Consider the following 22,249-nt stretch of genomic DNA (forward strand, 5'->3'; position numbering starts at 1 on the left):
TGACTCACAGCACTCAACTCAGCATGACCACTCTCAGCAACATCACTCTCCTGACTCACATCACTCACCCCAGCATCACTCCTCTGACTCCCATGCCTCCCGTCCATACCTCTAGCACTCACAAGCAAACCAAAAAAATTAAACCTCAAGCTCACTAAACACTTTCAAACAGACAATAACAATAAATTGCAAAAAAAATATAACAGCACAAAACAAATCAATCAACACGTCTATCAATTTCTCTCACAATGCACAGCTCTGTCCGTCACTCCCTCTCTCTTTCTCCCAACAACACAGAGAAAGAATATAAACAAATGTTACCTTTAAATAGGCCGCTCAATCACGCCATTGGTTGTTTACTCGCGCGATTCAGAAACAGAACGCCATTGGCGGTGCGTGAACGCCATTGGCGGTGCGTATCGCCATTGGCGGTGCGTGCACGCCATTTGAACATTCCCGCCAAGCTAGTTGCCATCTTGGCAAATGGTGGTGGCGCATTGATTCGCTACGGATTTGCCCATTCCTGCATACAGCGAGTGTAACACGCCAAAAACATGGCTAATTCCAAAACTGGCTATTGCATTTTTTCGCTGCTTACTGCATGATGCCCTATGTATCAATGGTTCTTGGTTGCAAAACCAAGGAATTACTGGAGCAAAATAACTGCACCAGAGTTATTAAAGAAATGGTGAATGTCTGATCTGATGTAGATTTGAATATGTACAGTAGATTGCATATTTGAAAGCACTCCCTCACTCACCTCTTCATAGCCACGTCACCTTATGTTCTTTACTGCCCCGTTGCCATGATCATTTCAATACTTAATACAGTGAAGCTGTCATTAGCTTTCTTAAGTGGTAACATTGGTCTGTAGACAATCTTTAACTTTATTGAATCTGGCCCTTTTGAGTGACTTTATTTGTACTGCCGGTTCTCCAAAATACAATCACAGCAGCAATACATTAAAGAAACGTACTGCATTCAACATCTGACTTTAAATACTTGACATAGGATAGTGGCATGGAACACTTGTCTAGACTGTTTTTTTAATGCTCTGTTAATAACAATTCTCTTTTTAAAAAAAAACATACAAAGGAAGATCTCCTGGCATTTTCTGACATCCTTCCGACATCTTTCCGACATCCTCCTGGCATCATCCCCTGCAACCCGTCTCTATGGCCGCACGGAGTCACATGGCGCTTCATTGCCATGACAGCGGGACGCTACATGACATCGCAACGTCATGCGGCATCAAGTTGCCATGACAACAGGACGCCTTGAGGCGTCACGTGACATCACGTGGTCATGGCAATGTGGCGCGTTGTGACATCATGTAGTGTCTTGTCGTGGCAACAGACGTCACGAGATGCTGTGATGTCACACAGCCATATTGACAGGAGTTGAAGGGGAAGATGCAGGGAGTACGCTGAGGAGGCCGGGAGACGTCACCACACAGAGGTTTACTAGGTAAACCCATAGCCGGAGATATGTGGCCAAAACCCGTAGTCTCTGGGTCAAATCCGGAGTGGTGTCAACCTGGTTACAACATGTTAATTTATTTATGATCAGGGGTCTTCTTACTTTATTTATAATTTTAAGAAGGTTGCAGAATTATAGACAGAGTTTGAAATATGTCCAACTTCCCATTGCAAAGTCAGTATAACCAACATCACACTGAAGAGACCCAAAAGGTCAAAATAGCTTTCTGTGAGTAGGTTACTGGCTCTGCACTTCTTTAACCCAGGCTGTGCTGAAAAGCTGTGTAATGCGGCAATCATCCTTCAGGGGTCCATGTACAAATGGATATGTAGTAAAAGAAGGCACTGTGTGTGCTCATTTTCATGTCCTATCCCAGAATCCCTGGCTGCACTGTATGCTGAAAAGCTGTGTAATATGGTAGGCATAAGCTTATAGGGATTAATGTTAAAATGGACATGGAATAAAAGGTGACACTGTATGCACATTTGTTGGTTATTTCCCATAATCCCTGGCCACAGTGGAAACACTGTATACTAAGAAATAATGATGAAAAACAGGATTGCAGTCCTGTCTGAGACATGCTGATGTACTCACAAGTGATATTTTTATATGCTAAATCTGTCTGTGATAGGGTGAAATCATTGGCTGAGAAGTATGCCTGGGAAACATACCTCTGTCTGCTGAAACCAGCAGTTTGAGGGTTAACCCAGTTAGAGATACCTGAGCAATCAGGGCTGAATTAATGCAGCTGTCAGGCAGATTGATAAGGAGGCTAATGCTGGTAGTAGCTGGATGTTGCATACTACAGAGCTGTTTTGTCCAGGCTACTGGATCCACAAGGATTGCCTGGACTCTTTCACGACAGGAGTACCCACCGACCAGATAAAGAATTCATCTTATTTTTCTATACACTAATCTGTTATTTAAAGCTGGTAACCGGTTTAGTCAGCCAGCTAGGCTTATACTGTATAGTTAGCCTTCCTACCGTGGAGTAGGCGTTCTTTTTATGTTTTGTGTTTGCCTTAAAGGGATGGTGTGCCTAATGTTTATTTGATTGTGGAAAATAAACCACTGAAGTTAAAAGCATTACCCACTGTTAAAAACTCTTACTGACCCTATTGTGAGGCCGTCCTGCCACAATGTCCTTAAAACATCATACTATTGCTGTCCTTTATCACTAATAGATAGAATGAAAATGCAAGCAAGAGTGGCAGCAATGCAGAATCCAACATGTTTGTAATTGGAGCCTCAAAGTCAGAAGAAGAGCAGCTGGATGTGCTTGTTTCTGCTGTTAGCAGCAGTGGTACTAAACTTGGACAAAGTTCTATAGAGATAGACACTTTCTGACACTTTAAAACAGTGTGGTTGCTCTGCCTCTGTGAAGCTAGAAAACATCAGAATTGAGTTTGCGCAAGGTGATCTGCTAAAGCCATGCAGTGTGAAAGGATAAAAAAACAAAATAGAGTTCTTCTTCTGTCTGAGACATATTCCACCCTGATCCAGAAATCAAATGCATGGCTGTAAGCAGCTTATACAAGCTCAAAGTAAGCAGAAGCAGGAAGACCTATCAGCTTGGAACATCCACAATGCTGCGCCAGATGCAGAGATATAATTCCGTTGAATCAGACAAAACTGTTCAAGATATAGAACAAGTAGTAGTGGAATTTCAACGTACTTTGCATCATCATCCTCTGAATTATCTTCTAGAGCGACCCACCTTCTCTTTAGAAGGTGATACTCTCCCAGAGTTCCCACTCATTGTCTATGGTATGTCACGTGACTAGCAGCGTGGGTCCAAGAAATCTTGAGCTCATCCCACCTCTCGACCAGGTCAGAGGATCAAGTGTGTGCCATTGTCCATCCTACTCCTGCCACAGGTAGGATAGACACTATACTTGATCTTAGCCAAAAGGCCGAGAAGCGATTTTGACCTATAGGGTCTCATCAGTGTGAAGCTGGTTACACTGGCTTTGTAATTTGAAGCTTGGGATAGGTTTTACCACACTTAGTCAAGTTACGGTGGGTAAAAAAGTGACATAAACCCTCCACGTAAAGCATATACTGTAGCAAATGGAAATATTACTGTGTGCTCATTTGCATGTCTAAGACAGATCTGCACATATATACATACTGTATACATGTATACGTACACATATACACGTGTGTGTGTGTGTATTTATATATATATATATATATATATATATATATATATATATATATTTGCGTGTATGTGTATAAATGTATATATGTGTATATATGTATACACACACACACACACACACACACACGTAGACAGAGCAAGAAAAATAAAATACCTATTTGACACCTGCCACAAAAAAATAAGCTTTTTTCTTACTTCGTTTTGAAGATCCCCTTTGTTTATTATTATTCGCTCATACAGTCACTACTAAACTTAATCTCTAAATAATAAAACATTTGACAGAGGTTTATTGGTGTATCTTCCTTCCTTTTACATTCAACTAATCAAAATAATATAGACAAAGTGTGAACTGCAAAGTGCATTATCCTACAATTTCTCATTATTATGCAAAAAGAAAAAAAAAATCTTCTATTCACAGCAACTGTCTCATCTATTTATTGTTTGGTTACTCATCTGGAAATTTCAATACTTTCTTCGGGGCAGGGCTGGCAATAAAAAATAGATCTATATATCAAACCTTTAACATCTAGCTATCATCGTGTGCCATAACACAGATGGAGTGGCTATCAGCTCTGTTTACTGTGCGTTCCCCCCTCCCACCCCCACGCTGTCTTCGAGTACATTGATAGAATCAAAATAAGTTAACACTATCTGATGTCTTCTCCCACAAATACTGAATGGCAAGTTGAAAAGGTACATTTTAGAAAAAAAATATATAAAAGAAAAAGCAATAAACGAGGGATTGTGTAACTATAAAATACTTTCTTTATTAGTAGCAATCAATTAAACTCACATTTCAATTTCCATCAATTTATGGTCATCATAAACAAACATATTTGGTAGTATCAACTTAAAGCAAGACATGTAGAGTGAAGTTTGTTTTGACACGTTGCTCGATTTTCTGCCTTCAATGGCATGAAATGTATGAGCGTTTCCTACATGTGATGCAAATTATTAGCCTGAAAGGTTTACGCCACTTTAAACCTGAGCAGATTTTTTTGTCTCCTATTGACCCTCCAAAATAATAAACTAATAAATATGGCACACAAATTGGAGTAAAGACCTTGATATATTGGAGCATGTTGAGCTCACATATCAAAGTCACCTGTCTTAGGCGAGCGGGAGCGGGAGGTGGGCGGGAGTGGGAGGTTTGACAGGGAGGGGGGGGCGTGGCTTGAGCGGAGGGACCCGCTACTCTCCCCCCCCTCCCTCCACGGACTCGGGCTGGAGCTGCTGATGGTAAGTATTAAACACACACACACGCAGGCACTCATACATACACACACACACACACACACAGGCAGGCACTCACGCACTCATACACACACACACACACACAGGCAGGCACTCACGCACTCATACACACACACACGTGCGCACACACAGGCAGGCACTCACGCACTCATACACACACACACACACACACACACACAGACAGAGGCAGGCACTCACGCACTCAGGCACACACATACACACACACAGACAGGCACGCACGCACTCAGACACACACAGACAGGCACTCACGCTTTCACTCCACACTCCTCCCCGCTCCCCAAAGCCTCTCCTCCTGCCGAAACCTCCCCTCCCCATTGGCTCACAGCCACACCACGTGACGCGTCAACGCTAGACATCACCATTTTCTTGTGTCCCCTAGCGGCTGACGCGCCACAGCGTGTAGTGCTCTGTGCCACCAGGGGGGACCGGGACCGGCTCAGCAGGATTCCCCTGCTGGTGGGGAACTCGCGACATGGCCGCCCGCGCCAACGAGCGCAGCGGGACCGAGGCCTTAGGCTAGGTCCCCAGTGGCTGCTGCGGCAGGCGCCATGGTGTGTACGCCACACATAAGGCACAGCCCTCTATGGGGTAGGCCTCAGTCGGCATGTGTTCGTGTGCGCACAAGCCGAGATGCGCGACCGCCTTGGCCACATCACGGCGCGGGTCAGCCAATGAGGGGTAACCAGCTGCGTGACATCATGGACGCGCCCCAGCCACGCCCCCCTGTCGGATCTGCTCTGAAAGCCGCAGACCACAGGTCACGGCTGAAACGGGTGCACGCGATGTGTAACCTTAGAAATTGGAGAGAAAAAAGCATCATATTTTTCAGAGCTAGATGTCCCATTATATTCTAGAAACCTGGTGCAATTTATTTTGTCCAGTTTGCCCCAGTTTGACAGCCTGGCGACTTTGATGACACTTTGGGGTCCATTTATCAAAGCCTCCTGACCTCTAAGTAGGGCAAAACTAGTGCAACATTGTTTTTTTTCTAGCACCCTTCTGGAGTACTTTCTTCACCAGTTTTATGCTAGTTTTACAACCAGGAGACTTTGATAATGTGACGGTTCAGGGGATTCGTGCTTCCCAATGTGTCCCACTCACCCCTGCTCCCTCTGCCTCTGACCTTCCTCCCTCGCCTCCTCGTCCTTCTGTCCCTTCTTCCTCCCTCACCCATTCCTCTGCGGCGTGCCCGGACGCGCATCCAGCTGTCACGCGCGTTTCCCACAAGGTGTGCACACACCTCCAAACCCCCGATCCCCTCCGCGGCACTCACAGCTCGCGGCGTCTCTCTATTCCCCCACCTGCCACATTACCTCCTTCTGCCGCTTCTCCTGCTCTCTCGCCTTCCTTGGCGAGCGCCCCCGCGGCGCGACGCTCCTCACGCTCCCTGGCACACACTGTGCGCGCGCATCCAACCCTTACAGAGGGCGCACGCACATGCTCCAGATATAGGCCTTCTCAGAGCCCTGGTTCCGCCATAGCGTACAAGCCATATCCCTGTGTGATTCACCTGTCTCCTCCCTTGCTCTTTCTGACCTATCCCTGCAACCTCTCACTCAACCCTCTGCTACTCCTTCCTCTCCCATTGGTGCTCCCTCCTTTATAATCCCTGTCTGTCCTCTAGCTCATTGCTCTGCATAGCTTCTTGTGACCCCTGTGTGTGCAGTCTCTATGCTTGGCTCTCCTGTCTCTTTCAGCGCTGGTTCCTGTCCCTGCTTACCTTTGGATCTCCCTGGCTTGAACTCTGCTTTGTATTGGACTACCCTGCTTTCTCCTGCCCTTGGACCCTGCATACGGATACGACTACGCTGCCTTCTCCAATCCTTGAACACTGGCTTACGGACATCACCACGCTGCTCTCTATTACCCCTGAACTCTGGCACACGGACATTACTATCCAAACTCTGGCATCCTGGACGTTGCAAGTATACGTTAACCCTTTCTCAACAGGCCCGGCAACGCATTACCACACTCCGGGCACGCCCTCACTGCTGTGGGTGCGTGTTATAACCTTACCCACCTCAGTACTGGGGACTGGCCAGGTCTGCGGGCATACAGGCGTTACAGATAAATGATCGCCATATTATTTGGGAATCTTGGAACCTTGTCTCATGCAGAACGTCTAGTCCTTTCGATGCACGTCATTTTTAAGTAAAAAATGTTGCCTCGCTCAGCCACCCCACTGAGAAATGAAATTTGTACTTGTTTTACTTTCCCTTTCATCAGGTTTGTTATAGGTCATAGTACCTTTTAACCTATTTGCTGTTGGAGGACCGGAAGCAGCAAAGTGTTGCTAGTCTTCTGGGATTGCGACCACAATATCACTTGCCGGAGCAATCACGTGGTCACAACAAGCCCCCAGTGTACAGGCTCTGATGAAGCAGGGAATGCCAGCTCCCTCTAGAAAAAGAGCAAAAATAGCATGACATTACCTGGACATCATAAGGGCCCATGGCATGCTAGCCCTCACACAGGGAACATCATTAGGATAAGCCTTATGGTTAATTGAACAATGTGGTTATTATCAAGTGAATATGAATAACAATTTCAAAGGAGAGCAAAGGGCCATAGAGGTACGAGGAGAGTTGAAATGCCTGAAGCCAGGCTATGATCTATCTTCAATAACCAACAACTTGTGTCATGACCCAATACAAGTGTATCCCCCTCTTTGGGGTCTACTATTTCAGTAAAAAGGTTGATAGTCCGAATGGGTTAACTGTATGGGCTCACTCAGGTTACTATCCTCCCCATGGGGTGTAGAATTACTATGTAGAAGGGATGCCACTCCTTTGTATGTCTTGTGACCCGTGATCTAAATTAGATTTGTTTACATTAGAAAAGAGGCGTCTAAGAGGAGATATGATAGCTATATCCAAATATATTCGGGACAATACAAGGAACTTTCAAAAGAACTATTCATCCCAAGGGCAGTACAAATGACACAGGGTCTTCCCTTGAGGTTGGAGGAAAGAAGATTTTACCAGCAACAAAGGAAAGGGCAGTAAGGGCAGTTAAAATATGGAATTCATTACTCATGGAGACTGTGACGGCAGATACAATAGATATGTTCAAAAAAAGGATGGACATCTTTTTAGAAAGGAAAAGTATACAGAGATATACCAAATAAATAAAAATGGGAAGGATGTTGATCCAGGGAGTAATCTGATTACCAATATTTATTTTTCACCTTAGGAGATATCATTGAATAATTTTTCACTGTGGTTTTTTGTTTGTTTTCCTCTGGATCAATATACTGTAAGTACAAATATAGGATAAAGTATCTGTCATCTAAATTTAGCATAGGTTGAACTTGACTTTTTTTAAACTTCATCTACTATGTTACTATATGGAGTATAAAGGCTATATATAGCTCCATCCAATGCTCTAGAAAAAGGCTTTTCCAGATCAGACTGGAGTCCTCACCATGAGTCCTGTAAATAGGTTTATGTGTATAGCTAAGTATATAAAGATGTGTCCTGTCACCGTTTGTAGTTTGTAGTTTTCAGTTAGAAACGTGCCCATTATATAAGCACGGGTCCAAGATCGTTCTCACTATTGAAAAGGAGAAAGCATGCTCTTGATTGGAGTTCTCGGCATAGTAACTCAGGATTTTGTTTGGACCGGCCCAACCAGAAGGTTCCAAATGCAATCCTGATTAAATAGGTATGGGAAAAGTATGCAGTACATAATCGCTGTTTTATTAATCCAGGAGTTCGAAGTGTATTTCTTAGAGGCCCATTCGATATTGGGCATTACTGACTCGCTGCAAAAGACTGTCACTTTATACCTTACTATGAGTAATAAGTCTAAGTACTTCCCCATCTTAGGAGTAAGAGCAACCAGGGGATGAAGTCTGGAATATTATTGTTTGCTGCGAGTTTCTGTCACATAGCAAGTATGTCAATGTCTGTGTAGCATTATTCATGGATGTCCAATAAAGCACCATTTTGTTTATAAAAGTTCCTGGCACCCATCCTGGTTATATTCAAGCATCAACTCCCAGCCTGCCCTTACCCATCATCATGCAAAGGCTTGAGAGACTGAGCACTGCCTGTATATAGTGACCTCTTTTAGAGCCGAGTAAGGAGGGTTACATGAGCATTAATTACATTCTACCCACAGCTGTGGCAATGAGCCCTAGCAAATACCAGACAAAAAGAAGCAGATCAATCAGGAAAAGAGACAAAACAAACATTCTTCTGGTATTCCATTTTATTTTTTAAGCGCCCATCAAAGCTTGGAAAACCAAAGACATAATATGGAGGAAACTTGAGATGGAGCAAAAAATGGTTAAACTCAAACCAACTTAATATATCCTTCTCCTTCTTTTGCTATTATTCTCCCACCCCCAAAAAATCCCAGCCTACCTTCAATTAATCCCGCCTCTCCCATGAAGGGCCTAAGTGAGACATGTTAACTCTCACTGCTATTCTTTGACTGAGACTTATTTGGAGATGATTTTTAACGAAAACATTCTTATAAACCTCTATGGGGTTACACTTATAAAAATCAGCACTTTCCCACTAAAATACCATCCTACAGTTCCCACCGATTTTAGTCTTTGGACGTTGACATCGCTATCTAAGCCTTGTGGCTAAAGGTCACAGCGTGCTCACTAATATTGTCCAAGGGCCAGCTTTAGAAGCATCAGCTTTACAGTTTGCTAAAAAATATATCGTATTTCCTCGATTGTATGAGCAATCAATTTTAAGACCATCGATTTAACACTTAGAATTGAGGAATTATTTTTTAAAAATTTTTTTAAGTGTTATTTGACCCCCTCCTTCTCACTTACCAGGTTTACCGGCGGAAGCAGGAGAGGTCCGTCAGCAGAGGAATGAAGTTGGCGGCGGCAGGAGAGGTCCATGTTAGTGGAGGAACGCAGTGGACAGCGGGCATGCGGCGGCAGGAGAAGACCATCAGACAGGAGTCGGAGAAGAGCGGCATAGGAGAACAGCTGGGGAAGAGTGCGGTGTAACACCGGAAGGCAGACACCAGAACCAGAACTTCATTCCTCCGCTGATGGACCTCTCCTGCTGCATCAACTTCTCTCTTCCACTGACGGACCTCTCATGATCCCGCCAACTTATTTCCTCCACTGACGGACCTCTCATGCTGCCGCCGGTAAAGCTCGTAAGTGAGGAGGGGGTCAAATATATATATATTTTTAAAACATCGATTCCAAGACGCACCCTGATTTCAGACATGTGAAAATCGGAAAAAAGGTGCGTCTTAGAATCGAGGAAATACGGTAATAATATTAGTGTTAAGTCTATTTGTAATTGAATTAAAAACTGACAGAAATTTATAAAAAATGACGTCAATTGCACAGTAAATTGCAAGAAATAGCCATACACTACAGGGCCTGGTGTTCTGGGCCCAGAGGTGGAGGGGGACCAGCCGACTGCAACAGAACTTCTGTGACTACACCCCGGCCAACCCAGGTAATGCCCATCTTCCTTCACTGAAAAAATGGCCCCAGATAATCCACATCCCTCCTTTATATAAATGGCTGGGGCCCAGGTGTTGTCTAAAGACTGGGCAAATGAATCCTGTCGGTGGGCATGGGTGTAATATTTATTATTATTAAAGAAACATTTATGAATGTAATCTTTCATGATACCTTATTTAAAACATCCCTTGAACTTATGTCATCAATACATCAGCAATAATGTTGCCCTTTTGTAATTTATTCAATGCCAAATATCTTAACCTAGCTAAATACAACCTACACAGGAGTCTAAATGGGTTTTAAAAAAAAAGTTTTAGTATTGTGGGTGAAGAAAGCACTTCATGAATAAAACACCCCCATTAAGAGGCCCCTAGGAAATTGAGCTTGTAATTCCTTACCCCCACCCCCCAAATGAAAACAGCCAAATCTTTAATTCATTACAACTTTGTTACATTTGTTTTTAGTTTAAAGAAGCCAATCATTTAAAAATAAAATAAAAAAAAATATATATATATATATATTGTTTTTTTAGTCGGCTACATGGGCTTGTACCTTTAAGCAATAACAATGCTGTAAAATTAGGTAGAGGGAGAGTCTTTCTAAAATAAAGTGCAATTTTAAGTATGTAGAAAACCCATAGTGGCACTCTGGGTGTGAGAGTAACATAACAGTGGCACCCTGCGTATGAGAAATAAATAAAAGTAGTGGTAATACCATCACTTTTCGAACACAAAACCTACAACGAAGGATATTTATGAGATTTTCTGACAAGTTGATGCATGTATGGCAAAAAATAACCTCAACAGGAAAAAAGAATTCTCTAGCTGTAGTACTTGCTGTATCTAGTATGGGTCAGTTGGGAATATAGACCAGATTGTATGTCAAAAAACATATGTCGCTTTGAAATAAGGCTTCTAGGCACTTTAAGTTGTTCCCAGTGGCAAAGTGTCATGCCATGGGCTAGTTTTTCTATAAAACAACAGCCAAAAACCAGCTAAGCAATCTCCCAAAGCTAAGTAATCCCTATCCCAATATGGCAACACTTTTCATATTGGCAAATGGTAACAATATTTTACACCTATATACTGTACTAATAGTACAAAGTAAAATAAATTGAAGGCTTTAAATCAGAGTAAAATGTAAAAAAGAAAAACCAGTCTGGATCTATCGATTTTAATATTGCTGCTCTCATTATTTCTGTCACCTATTTCTTAAGTTGATTCTCACTGCATTAAGTTGTGTATTAGATGAATACACGCCACTTGAAGTTTAAAGTACATGATACATTGATGCTCTTGTGGAATATTAAACATGGTGACAATCAGCACTTGCAAAGCAATGAACAACAGGTACATTATCAATGAACTAGTCATGCTAAATAAGCTGAAGAGATCAATATTTTTGACCTGGATCGTGAGAAAAGTATACGCACAAACAGAAATGTTAAGCTTTGTGATTTTAGTATAATATACACTGTAATCTACATGGCTCTGTAAAGTCTAGACATAAATCTAATGTGCAAATGCACTTTATTGTGCAAAAGCAGGTAATTGACTTTCCAAAGTCAAACTGGGGTTTGTTAATCAAAAACAAAAATAAAAAACTGGGACGAACACAACACGAGATTGATCAACCATAAGGAATCCAGTTAAAATGTTGCCCCCTCTTTGCAGCTGAGTGAATTTGATAAAGAAACTTCAGTGAGATTGAACTGGGTTCTCTGCTTCAAAGTCAGTGACATTATCAGTGAACTAGCCATTCAACCTTGCTACAGTATATGGGATAAGCCTTTCCATCCAATGCACAGTTTATGTATCCTGTATAAATGTATCCAATAGCGGTTTTTGATGAATCCGCGCAGATTAAAACCGATCAAATTCAGTTTGCTGATTTTAGACGGCGAAACGGATTTTGGGGGGAAAATGCGAGAAAATCCGGGAAACGGATTTGGGCGGATTCGCTCTTCTCTGGACATCCCAAAGCAACTCTGAGCGGACAAATGAGTCTCAAAGTGAGTATGCTCCATATTGCAAAAAGTTTGCAATATTAAAATAAGCCCTCAAATAATTATCGCTTATTCCTCAGTAACCTATTATATTAGTAATAGCCTTTTAAATTATTATCCAGCAGTGTAAGTTTTTTTTTATAAATAACACCCCAGATTTCGTGGCCTCCCTATAAGTAAACAAGACATTGCAGACTCTTCTGTCGTGACACATTTAGACCCATATTTACTAAGCAGTGCTATGCCATAAGACACTTTCTGGCACAGGAAGACACCCTAAGGGCTGTTCACTTGAACGGCCTGTAAGGTGTCCTTCTGCACCTGCAGGTGTCTTATAGCATTACAACATTGAGTAAATATTTGCCTTAGTGGATATGGGTTCATATTTACTGTACTACTACTGTATTCTGACACCTCCTGGAATGCAAAACGCACGGCAAGCGGTAGAGAACAGGTAGCTACATCTGTATGTAACTATGAAGTTAATCACTGGCTTGTTGTTTTGACTTTACCACTCACTAGTAAACAGGTCACCATCGTGTGGCTTGTTACCTCTTGCAACTTCTAAGCATTGCATTCTCTTCCAAACACGATGTCGAGGCTCTCTCCATGCAAAGTTGCAATTTGCTAGCATCAGATATCCACAACATTTCCTCAGGTATCACACAATATGTATGCCTGATGTTGCTGCTAGATCTTCACTTGGGATCTTGAAGCCCAAGTTAGGGTCATCACAATGGGGGACATTGTCTCATCTCAATGGAAGACATTGAGCTTCATACAGTCCATCACTCATACAAAAATGCCAGAAGCTATGCAAATTCTGCATCTTTTGCTAAAATGTTTCTCCCTTTCCATGCTATAAATGTAGAGTAAAAGGTCTGAATAAGCATAAACCACTTCACCTAAGAGATCAAAGGCCCGGAGTACAGCTCCACTTTCCAGTAGGTCGATTCATTGCTCCAGAATGGGCTACTATCTAGATACAGTTTAGTTTCTTTCAGGTAGCAGGAGACAATAATGCCTTGTACAGCAATTTTGCATGGTTCGCACATTTCTAATGGGTTGCCAAAATCCTTGGCACTGAATTGGTTAATGAATTAATCTGAAACCCTCTTCTGTATATGTGTGATCTGCTCAGACAAAGATGAAGGTTAATACCGTTTACCGATGAAATATAGACCTTCCTGTGTAAAACCACTGTGTTACAGTTTAATTAAAAGAATTCATTAAATAGCTGCCCCATCCAAGGTAATTAGTATGCATAATTCATGCTTTGCTTAATACACAAGGGCAGTAGCCTGAATAATAAACTCAAGTTAACCTTAAGTGGAAAAGATTGAATGGTCATATGTTTATTTAGCTTAGGTTTGCTATGGAGCAGAGGGTAAAGAGGTGAAATTCTGTTTTTGCTAATTAATTAATTTTCAGCTGCTGTCCATAGAGGACAAATATATTTCACACACAACTGCAAACATTTTGACTGTCCATTGATTTCTTTCCTTACATGAAAACATTTGTGAGTAAATGGAATCTTTTTCAAAAAGGTAATGAGACAAAGGGCCTATTCTCAAAGTTCAGAGTTTGCCTATACATGCAATCTGACAAGGAAAGCCCCATTGCAAATCACATTTGTTTGCAGGCACTTAATGTAATAACTCTGTGAGGACTATGTGCCATGTTTACTAAGCTGTGCTAAGATGTAATGCACTTTACAGCATAGCTGTATGTGTGTTATGCTTTAGCACAGTTTAGTAAATAAGGCCCTACACATCCATTCACCAGTTAGCGTTTTGAACTGATTTACAAGAGTTAGCACTACTGTAAATTGGAGTCTGTTTAGGCAGGGGGTAAATATATTTATTTATTTATAAAATGTTGTATACATTGAGAGTTACCAGTGGTTTTCAGGTATTTCTTGGGCACAGTTATGATAACACTACAAGGTTACATTAAATGATCAGGGTCATACATTATTTTTAAAGACATTTAATGAACAGTAAAAGACAATACACAGTCATGTGAAAAGGAAAGTACACCCTCTTTGAATTCCATGGTTTTACATATCAGGACATGATAACAATCATCTGTTCCTTAGCAGGCCTAAAAATTAGGTAAATACAACCTCAGATGAATAACAACACATTACATATTACACATGTCATGATTTATTTAACACAAATAAAGCCAAAATGGAGAAGCCATGTGTGAAAAACTAAGTACACCCTTACTGCTTCCATAGGAATTAAGATACTAAGTAGCAGACAGGTGCTGCTAATCAAGTGCCCTTGTTTAATTGATCATCAATAGACCACCTCTATAAAAGCCGAAGTTTTAGCAGTTTGCTGGTCTGGAGCATTCAGGTGTGTGTCAACACAATGTCAACGATGAAAGACATCAGCAATGATCTTAGAGAAGCAATTGTTGCTGCCCATCAATCAGGGAATGGTTATAAGGCAATTTCCAAACAATTTAATCATTCTACAGTGAGAAAGATTATTCAAAAGTGGAAAACATTCAAAACAGTTGCCAATCTTCCCAGGAGTGGACGTCCCAGCAAATTCACCCCAAGGTCAGACCATGCAATGCTCAGAGAAATTGCTAAAAACCCAAGAGTTACATCTCAGACTCTACAGGCCTCAGTTAGTATGTTAAATGTTAAAGTTCATGGCAGTACAATTAGAAAAAGACTGAACAAGTATGGTTTATTGTGAACGGTTGCCAGGAGAAAGCCTCTTGTCTCTAAAAAGAACATGGCAGCACGGCTTAGGTTTGCAAAGTTGCATCTGAACAAACCACAAGACTTCTGGAACAACGTCCTTTGGACAGACGAGACCAAAGTGGAAATGTTTGGCCATAATTCACAGCAAAAACAGCATATCAGCACAAACACCTCATACCAACTGTCAAGCACGGTGATGGTACGGTGATGATTTGGGCTTGTTTTTGCAGCCACAGGACCTGGGAACCTTGCAGTCATTGAGTCTACCATAAACTCCTCTGTATACCAAAGTATTCTAGAGTCAAATGTGAGGCCACCTGTCCGACAGCTAAAGCTTGGTCAAAATTAGGTCATGCAACGATGTGAGAGACTGATAGTCATACAGAAAACGACGACTTCAAGTTATTGCTGCAAAAGGTGGTTCTACAAGCTATTGAATTATAAGGTGTACTTAGTTTTTCACACATGGCTTCTCCATTTTGGCTTTATTTTTGTTAGACTGGTGTAGACTTCTAAAGGTAAGACAAATATTGAATGCCTTTTTTTCATTTTTTTTTATTGTATTTTTTTTTTTTTATGTTTTTCATTGCCCACTGACTGCTAATGTATTAATCTGTGACCCTTTAGGGTAAGAGATAAATACAGTCACAGGCAATTTATTTTTTGGAAAATGTTTGTTTTGAATTATTGGTTATTTTTTCTATTTCTGTTTATTGTTTGGAGTTAATTGTTGTATATTTTTAGGCCTGTTGATTTTTTTTTTTTATGTTGGCCATTGACTGTTATAGTGGTTTATCATGCCCATATTATATGGGCATGATGTACCACTGTGCCAATCAATGGGTAGAGGGTGGGAGCACCTGTGCCGGGGTGGGTGGTTAGAACTTCCAGAAGGGTGGGTTAACCGCTTAATTACGATAACGGTTATTAACCACTAAGGTGATTAAGGGGTTAAGGACCATTAGATTGAATTTTTTATTATTGTGTTCCTGCCAACGAGGACATGGACGCGGAGCATGGTGATGAGGACTTTCTTCACCCTGGCAGGGTTAAGGGCAAGTTTTATTTACTTTATGCTGCTATATATTGTTATTTTTTGAATGGGCAAATGAAGTATTATACTGTACATATCTGGATAATAGTAATTTAGCCCATTACTGTACTGTATGTGTTGGGGGGGGGGGGGTTGGGTTGTTGGGGATGGTTATTAGGGTTGTTTTTTTTTAAATATTTCGTGGGGTAGCGGGGATGGGTTAAGGGGGTATTTGGCCCTTGGTGGGTGTTTATACGGGTAGGTAGCAGGAGGGGTTAACCCCTTCATTACTTTAGCAGTATTAACCACTATGTAATGAAGGGTTTAACTCCTCACGTAACCCCACCCCCCCTGCAAGGCCTAGACACCCACCATGGGTCAAATACCACTTTCCCCAACCCCCGCAACCCACAATAAACATGGCACTGGTAGTTAACCCTTTCATTGCCTTATGTGACGATTCAGGGGATTCCTTCCCTTCCATGGGTCCCTGGCACTGCGCTTCCTCCTGCCTCTCATGTCCCTTCCTTGCCTCCCTGTTCTGTTCTCCCTTCCTCCTCCCACATCCGTCCCTCTGCGGCAGTCCCTGACGCTTTCCCAGCGTCTGCGCACGTTCCCCGCAGGGCATGCACGCCTTCTCAGTCTCCCGTTTCCCTTCACAATACTCCCTGCTCCCGGTCCCCCTCTGCTCCCGCTCCGTTCCCCTTACCTTTTGCATGCTCCCCTCCGGTTCTCCCCCCGCCCTCGGCGGGTGCCCCTGTGGCGCGGCACTCCACGCGCCTCTTGACACAGCCTGTGCGCGAGCACTCTAACCTTACAGAGGGCGCGCGCACACGCTCCTCTTGTAGGCATTCCCAGACCCCTGGCTCCTCCTCTCATGCTGTACAGGCTATCTCCATCTCTGGCTCACCTGTCTCCTCCTCCTCTTCTTCTCACCTATCCCTGCTGCCTCTCACTTCACCCTCTGCTCCTCCTCTCTCTCCCATTGGTGTTCCCTGCATAGTTCTTTGTAACCTCTGTGTGTGCAGTCCTATGCTTGGCTCTCCTGTGTTTTCCAGCTTCTGTTCCTGCTCCTGCTTACCCCTGGATTTCCCTGGCTTGACCTCGGCTTGCACTGGATTACCCTGCTCTCCACTGCCCTTGAACCCTGCTTACGGACATGACCTTGCTGACTTCTGTTATCCCTGGACTCTGGCTTACGAACATTACGATCCTGCTCTCTGTACCCCTGAACTCTGGCACACGGACATCACTATCTTACTCTGAATCCCAAGGCGTTTCAAGTATAACTAACCATCTTTCTACAGGCCCGGCAACGCCATACCACACTCCGGGCATGCCCTCACTGCTGTGGGTGCGTGGTAAAACCCTTCCCACCTCAGTACTGGGGACTGGCCAGGTCTGCGGGCATACAGGCGTTACACCTTATCGGTTAGCCGCTAAGGTAATGAAGCTGACTGTAAGTGCATTTTTCATGATCGGATTGATGCCGGGGGTCTCCAGTGCTGGTATTAATGTGTATCAGCTCTGGAGACCCAGGCATCATTCCGATGCAGGAAATATGGAAGTCCCTCTCTCTCAACCCTGCTCTCCAGCTTCTCACCCGCTTTTTTCCTGGCGAGAAAAATCTAGGATAAAGTCGCAATTTCAGAGCCTCGATAAGATAATCGAGGCTACTAGAATTGCACTATTTTATAAAATCTGCGATTTGGGATTTCTTGCCAGAAATCGCGAAAAAATGTTTTCGCCGCACGATTTAACCAACTTATTGTGGCTATTTAAATAGCTACCTTTCGAGAATAGCTCAAAAGCCTCGATAAGTTTGTTATCGAGGCTTATAGCATGGGCCCCATAATCTTCACTGAGGCCAGGGAAGCTAAAATGTACACTCCTGAGCACCACAAAGATATTGAAGACAGGCGAGTGGAGCGTGATCAGAGGCATGCACAGGATCATCATTCACGAACCGGAGAAAGAGGTCGCAGTGAGGATACGACGCAGAGCTGATTGGAGCAGAAGATACATTGTTTAAGTATCAAAACTTAATTATGGGTCTTTTTGTTATAAGGAGTATACATGGGGGATGATTTCTCCAACTGCTCCTTTATAGTTTGAGACTCTAGGTAGATTTTAACCATGCAGATATGTATGTTCAATATTTGTAGGGTTAATTTTCAATAAATGATTGCAAATATAGCAAGTTGCTATAATATAATTATAAATAGTTGAATGTGTTAGAAGCTCATGTGTTAGAATTAGATTAGCCCAGTGCACTGTATTGTTCAGTAAGTAGAAGGGTGGGGCTGGGGGGAGTTTAAGGGAAAGTAAAACTGGATAGAATTTGTACTTATGGAAAAAGGGAAGTCAACATATGTTAATATTTCTGTTATTTGTTGTGTTTTTTGGGGTTAGTTTTGTGTTTTTTTGTTTTTCTTTTGTTATGTGCTTTGCATGCCACACTTGGCTGTTTATCTACACGGTATCTCCACTGTGCTAAGAATTATGAATAGCTCCACTGGGTATATCCTTTGAGAGTGTAAGTTACCTATGAGAATTATTTCATGGAATGTTAAAGGAATCAATTCCCTACAATAAATACAATTCTGAAGCACCTTAAAAATAAATAAAAAAAATGGCAGGGAAAGAAATAATGACAGATAAAGAAAGAAGACAGTGATTGAAGATAAAAGAAGGAAGAAAGTTGTTACCTGTTCCGAATCTTCAAGGTGGATGGCGTTGGATTGACTTTGATGACGTTGCGGTACTAGAGCTTGCAGATTAGCTGGAATTCGGAGGACCAACGCTTCTAAAGGTAAGAAAAATATTGAATGTATCAATTGTATTTTTACAGGTTTTTTATTGTATTTTTGTATTTTCATGTTTTTCAATGCCCATTGAATGATAATGTATTAATCTGTGCCTGTTTAGGGTACAGATCAATACAGTGAAAGCCAATGCACTTTTTGGCAAATGCTTTTTTGCTATTGATTGTTTTATTTTAGCTTTCTGTTTATTGATTGGCTTACATTGTTTGTAATTTGGATGACTTGTTTTTATTTAATTTTCCAATGGATTAGCGTTTTTATTTAATTATTTATTTTGTTGACTATTTGTTTTAATTGATGTGTTGGCTAGTGGTTTAATTCATTAATTGTTTTGTTGATTAGTACTTTAATTGATTTAATTGATTAGTTGTCTAGTGCTTGTATTTATTTAATTGGTTGGCTAATGCTTGAATTTATTGAATTGGGTTGTTTAGGTGCTTGTGTATATGTTTTATTATTGTGTATTTGTGGCATTCATGCTTTTTTATTAGCACTATGACAATCAATGGTTACAGGGTGGGTATAGAGGGTCCCGGCGTGGGTGCTAGGCTTCACGGGTGGGTAGCGTGAGAGGGTGGGTTAACTCCTTAATTACTATAGCGGTTATTAACCGCTAAGGTGATTAAGGGGTTAGGGGCATTAGATTGTTCTTGTTTTCTTTCTGGCAACGGAGGACCCTTTCCAAATTGCTGAGGAGTTTTCTAAATATTATAATAATTGGTATCATCTTAATTCATCAAACCCCAGCTTTAATAAAACATCCAGCGAACAAATAGATAACTATTTACAGGCATGCAAACTCCCAAAACTGTCTGTAGAAGAATCGGAGGGACTCACTGCTAAAATAAATATTACAGAATTAAAAGAGGTTATCAAAAGGTTTGCAACCCTCAAAAGCCCCAGGCCCGGATGGATTCTCAAATCTATACTATAAAAAATATTGGAGAATTTTAGCACCATATCTTTTGGACATGTTTAATAGTTTTCTATCGGGTTCCCAGATCCCCTTGCAAATGTCAAAAGCAAAGTTAGTGGTAATTCCTAAGGAAGGAAAAGATCCAATGAGTTGCGCAAATTATAGGCCAATTTCACTCCTTAATACAGACTTAAAAATATATAGTAAAATTCTGGCAAATAGATTAAACCCAATTGTGTCCCGGCTAATCCACAAAGATCAGGTAGGTTTTATAAGCAAGCGTCAAGACGCAGACAGTACACGTAAGATTATTATTATAATTTACTATGTTCAGTCTTCTAAACCCAAAGCGATGTTTTTTAGCTTAGACCCCAAAAAGCGTTCGACAGAATTAATTGGGATTTTTTAGATAGAACTATGCTGGAGTTCGACTTCTCTGACCATTTTTAAAAGGGGTCCAAGCCTTATATGATGCCGCTACAGCTTTTCTGAAAATGCATGGGGGGGTGGGAGCTAAACCAAATTAAAATTAGTACCAAGCAGGTTTGCCCATTATCTCCCCTGCTCTTTGCGTTAACAATTGAGCCACTTGCAATTAAAATCAGGAAAAAAACTAATATTCAGGTATCAAGAACGGCCAGGAAAATTTCAATTTATCTCAGTTTGCCGACAATATTATTTTGACAATTTCAAACCCTCTGACGTCTCTTCCCAATATGCAAGATGAGCTCTCTAGGTTCGGTTTGTTTTCATGCTATAAAATTAATTCGGCCAAGTCAGAGGATCTAAAGTTAACTTTAGCAGACATTGAGGTAAAAATAATCAAACTAAATTTCAATTATCACTGGAATAATGTAAGACTGAAATATTTAGGGATCTTTCTCCTAAAAAACTATCAATCTCTTTATAAATATAATTATCCAGAGCTTTTCACTAGATTAAAACAGGATCTTTTACTCTGGAGCGCTCACCAAATCTCCTGGATAGGTCGTATTATATCAGTCAAGATGAATGTCCTTCCAAAACTGCTTTATTAATTGCAGACATTACCAGTCGCAATCCCGATAAAATACTTAAGGGATTTACAGAATAAAATTATGCAGTTTATATGGGGTAACAAAAGACCGAGATCAGTTATATACGCACCCAGAGAAAGAGGGGGTCTGGCAGTACCTGACACTAGGAAATATTATTTAGCCTCCCATTTGAAACAGATAATTTTTTGGCACTCTCAAGAAAATAAATATCAGTGGGTAGATTTAGAAAATATATTTAACAGCTCCGCGGCACTCCCGACCCTTTTATGTAATAATAGGCCAACAAAGAGCTCTAAACCATACCTCTTTGATTCGGCAGTCATAAAATGTTCTTTTAAAATCTGGCATAGGGTCAAAAGCTATTACCAACTATCTTCAGCTCCTTTGAGATGTACCGCTATTTTTGACAACCCTGACTTTGGTCTGGGTTTGTTTTCTGGTATTTTTGATGAATGGAAGGTCATAAATGTTAGAGATGTGGGGGATATGCTTCTGAATGGCAAATTATTACATTTTATTAGGTTTTGTCAGAGATACTCCTTCACGGGGGCTGAGGTGTTTATACAAGTTTCCCACTATCTTAGGCAGTTGTCCCCGGGTGGGTCTTTCCCAGAATGTTCTGTATTTGAAGAACTATGTAGAAAAAGAAGTCACCAGTGGGGTCTTATCTCAATATTATACCAAGTTCTCACTTCTCGGGAATTTAAGGCTCCCTGCACACACCGTTATATTGGTCAATGGGCCCATGATTTTCAAGTAGAGTTTTTTTGTAAGCCGCTAGATAATTTAAACGAAAATAAATCCAAATTACTGGTACATATCCTGACCGCGGCAAGACACGCAATTGCAGGTGCCTGGAAAAAGCCCCAGCCCCCCTCCAGGAAAGAGATCATCTTAAGAGTGAATGAGGTGCAATCTATGGAAAGACAAACACCTTATGTGAGACATAACTCAAGAAAATTCCAAAAGTTTGGGAGCCCTGGAACACTAGGGGGAGTCGGTGAATTTTTGAGTCTCTGCGGACTGTGGATTGAATTCTCTTTTTGACAGCTGGTAATTCGGTGTAATTTGTGGAGTTCTGATTCTGGCACCATTATAGTTTTGTATTTTTGATTCCAATGTTAAATTGGTGGTACCTACACTCCTTCCCCCCATTCTCTCTATTTCTGTATCCCTTCCTCTATGTTTTTCAAAAATGAAAATAAAAAATAAGTTACAAAAAAAAGGTCTTACCCGTGGATCTGCAGCGATCTGGCCCAGCTGCATAGAGAGCTGCACAGAGAGAGACGCGTCTCCCTGCGCATATCTCGCCAGCGATCACAGGGTTTTAATAACAATTTTTTT

The 22,249-nt window shown here is 41.6% G+C and overlaps 1 protein-coding gene across 1 annotated transcript in view; it reads left to right on the plus strand.

The window, feature by feature from the left end:
- The first annotated feature begins 2,993 nt into the window (after positions 1–2,993).
- Positions 2,994–22,249, plus strand: part of LOC142469188 (uncharacterized) — a 71,170-nt gene continuing 51,914 nt past the window's right edge. The window contains exon 1 of the mRNA XM_075576150.1: positions 2,994–3,246. Coding sequence (XP_075432265.1) covers positions 2,994–3,246 — 253 coding nt within the window. The remainder of the gene's footprint in view (positions 3,247–22,249) is intronic.

This window comes from Ascaphus truei, chromosome 18, assembly GCF_040206685.1.
Source record: "Ascaphus truei isolate aAscTru1 chromosome 18, aAscTru1.hap1, whole genome shotgun sequence".
In the NCBI taxonomy this organism is placed as follows: Eukaryota; Metazoa; Chordata; class Amphibia; order Anura; family Ascaphidae; genus Ascaphus; species Ascaphus truei.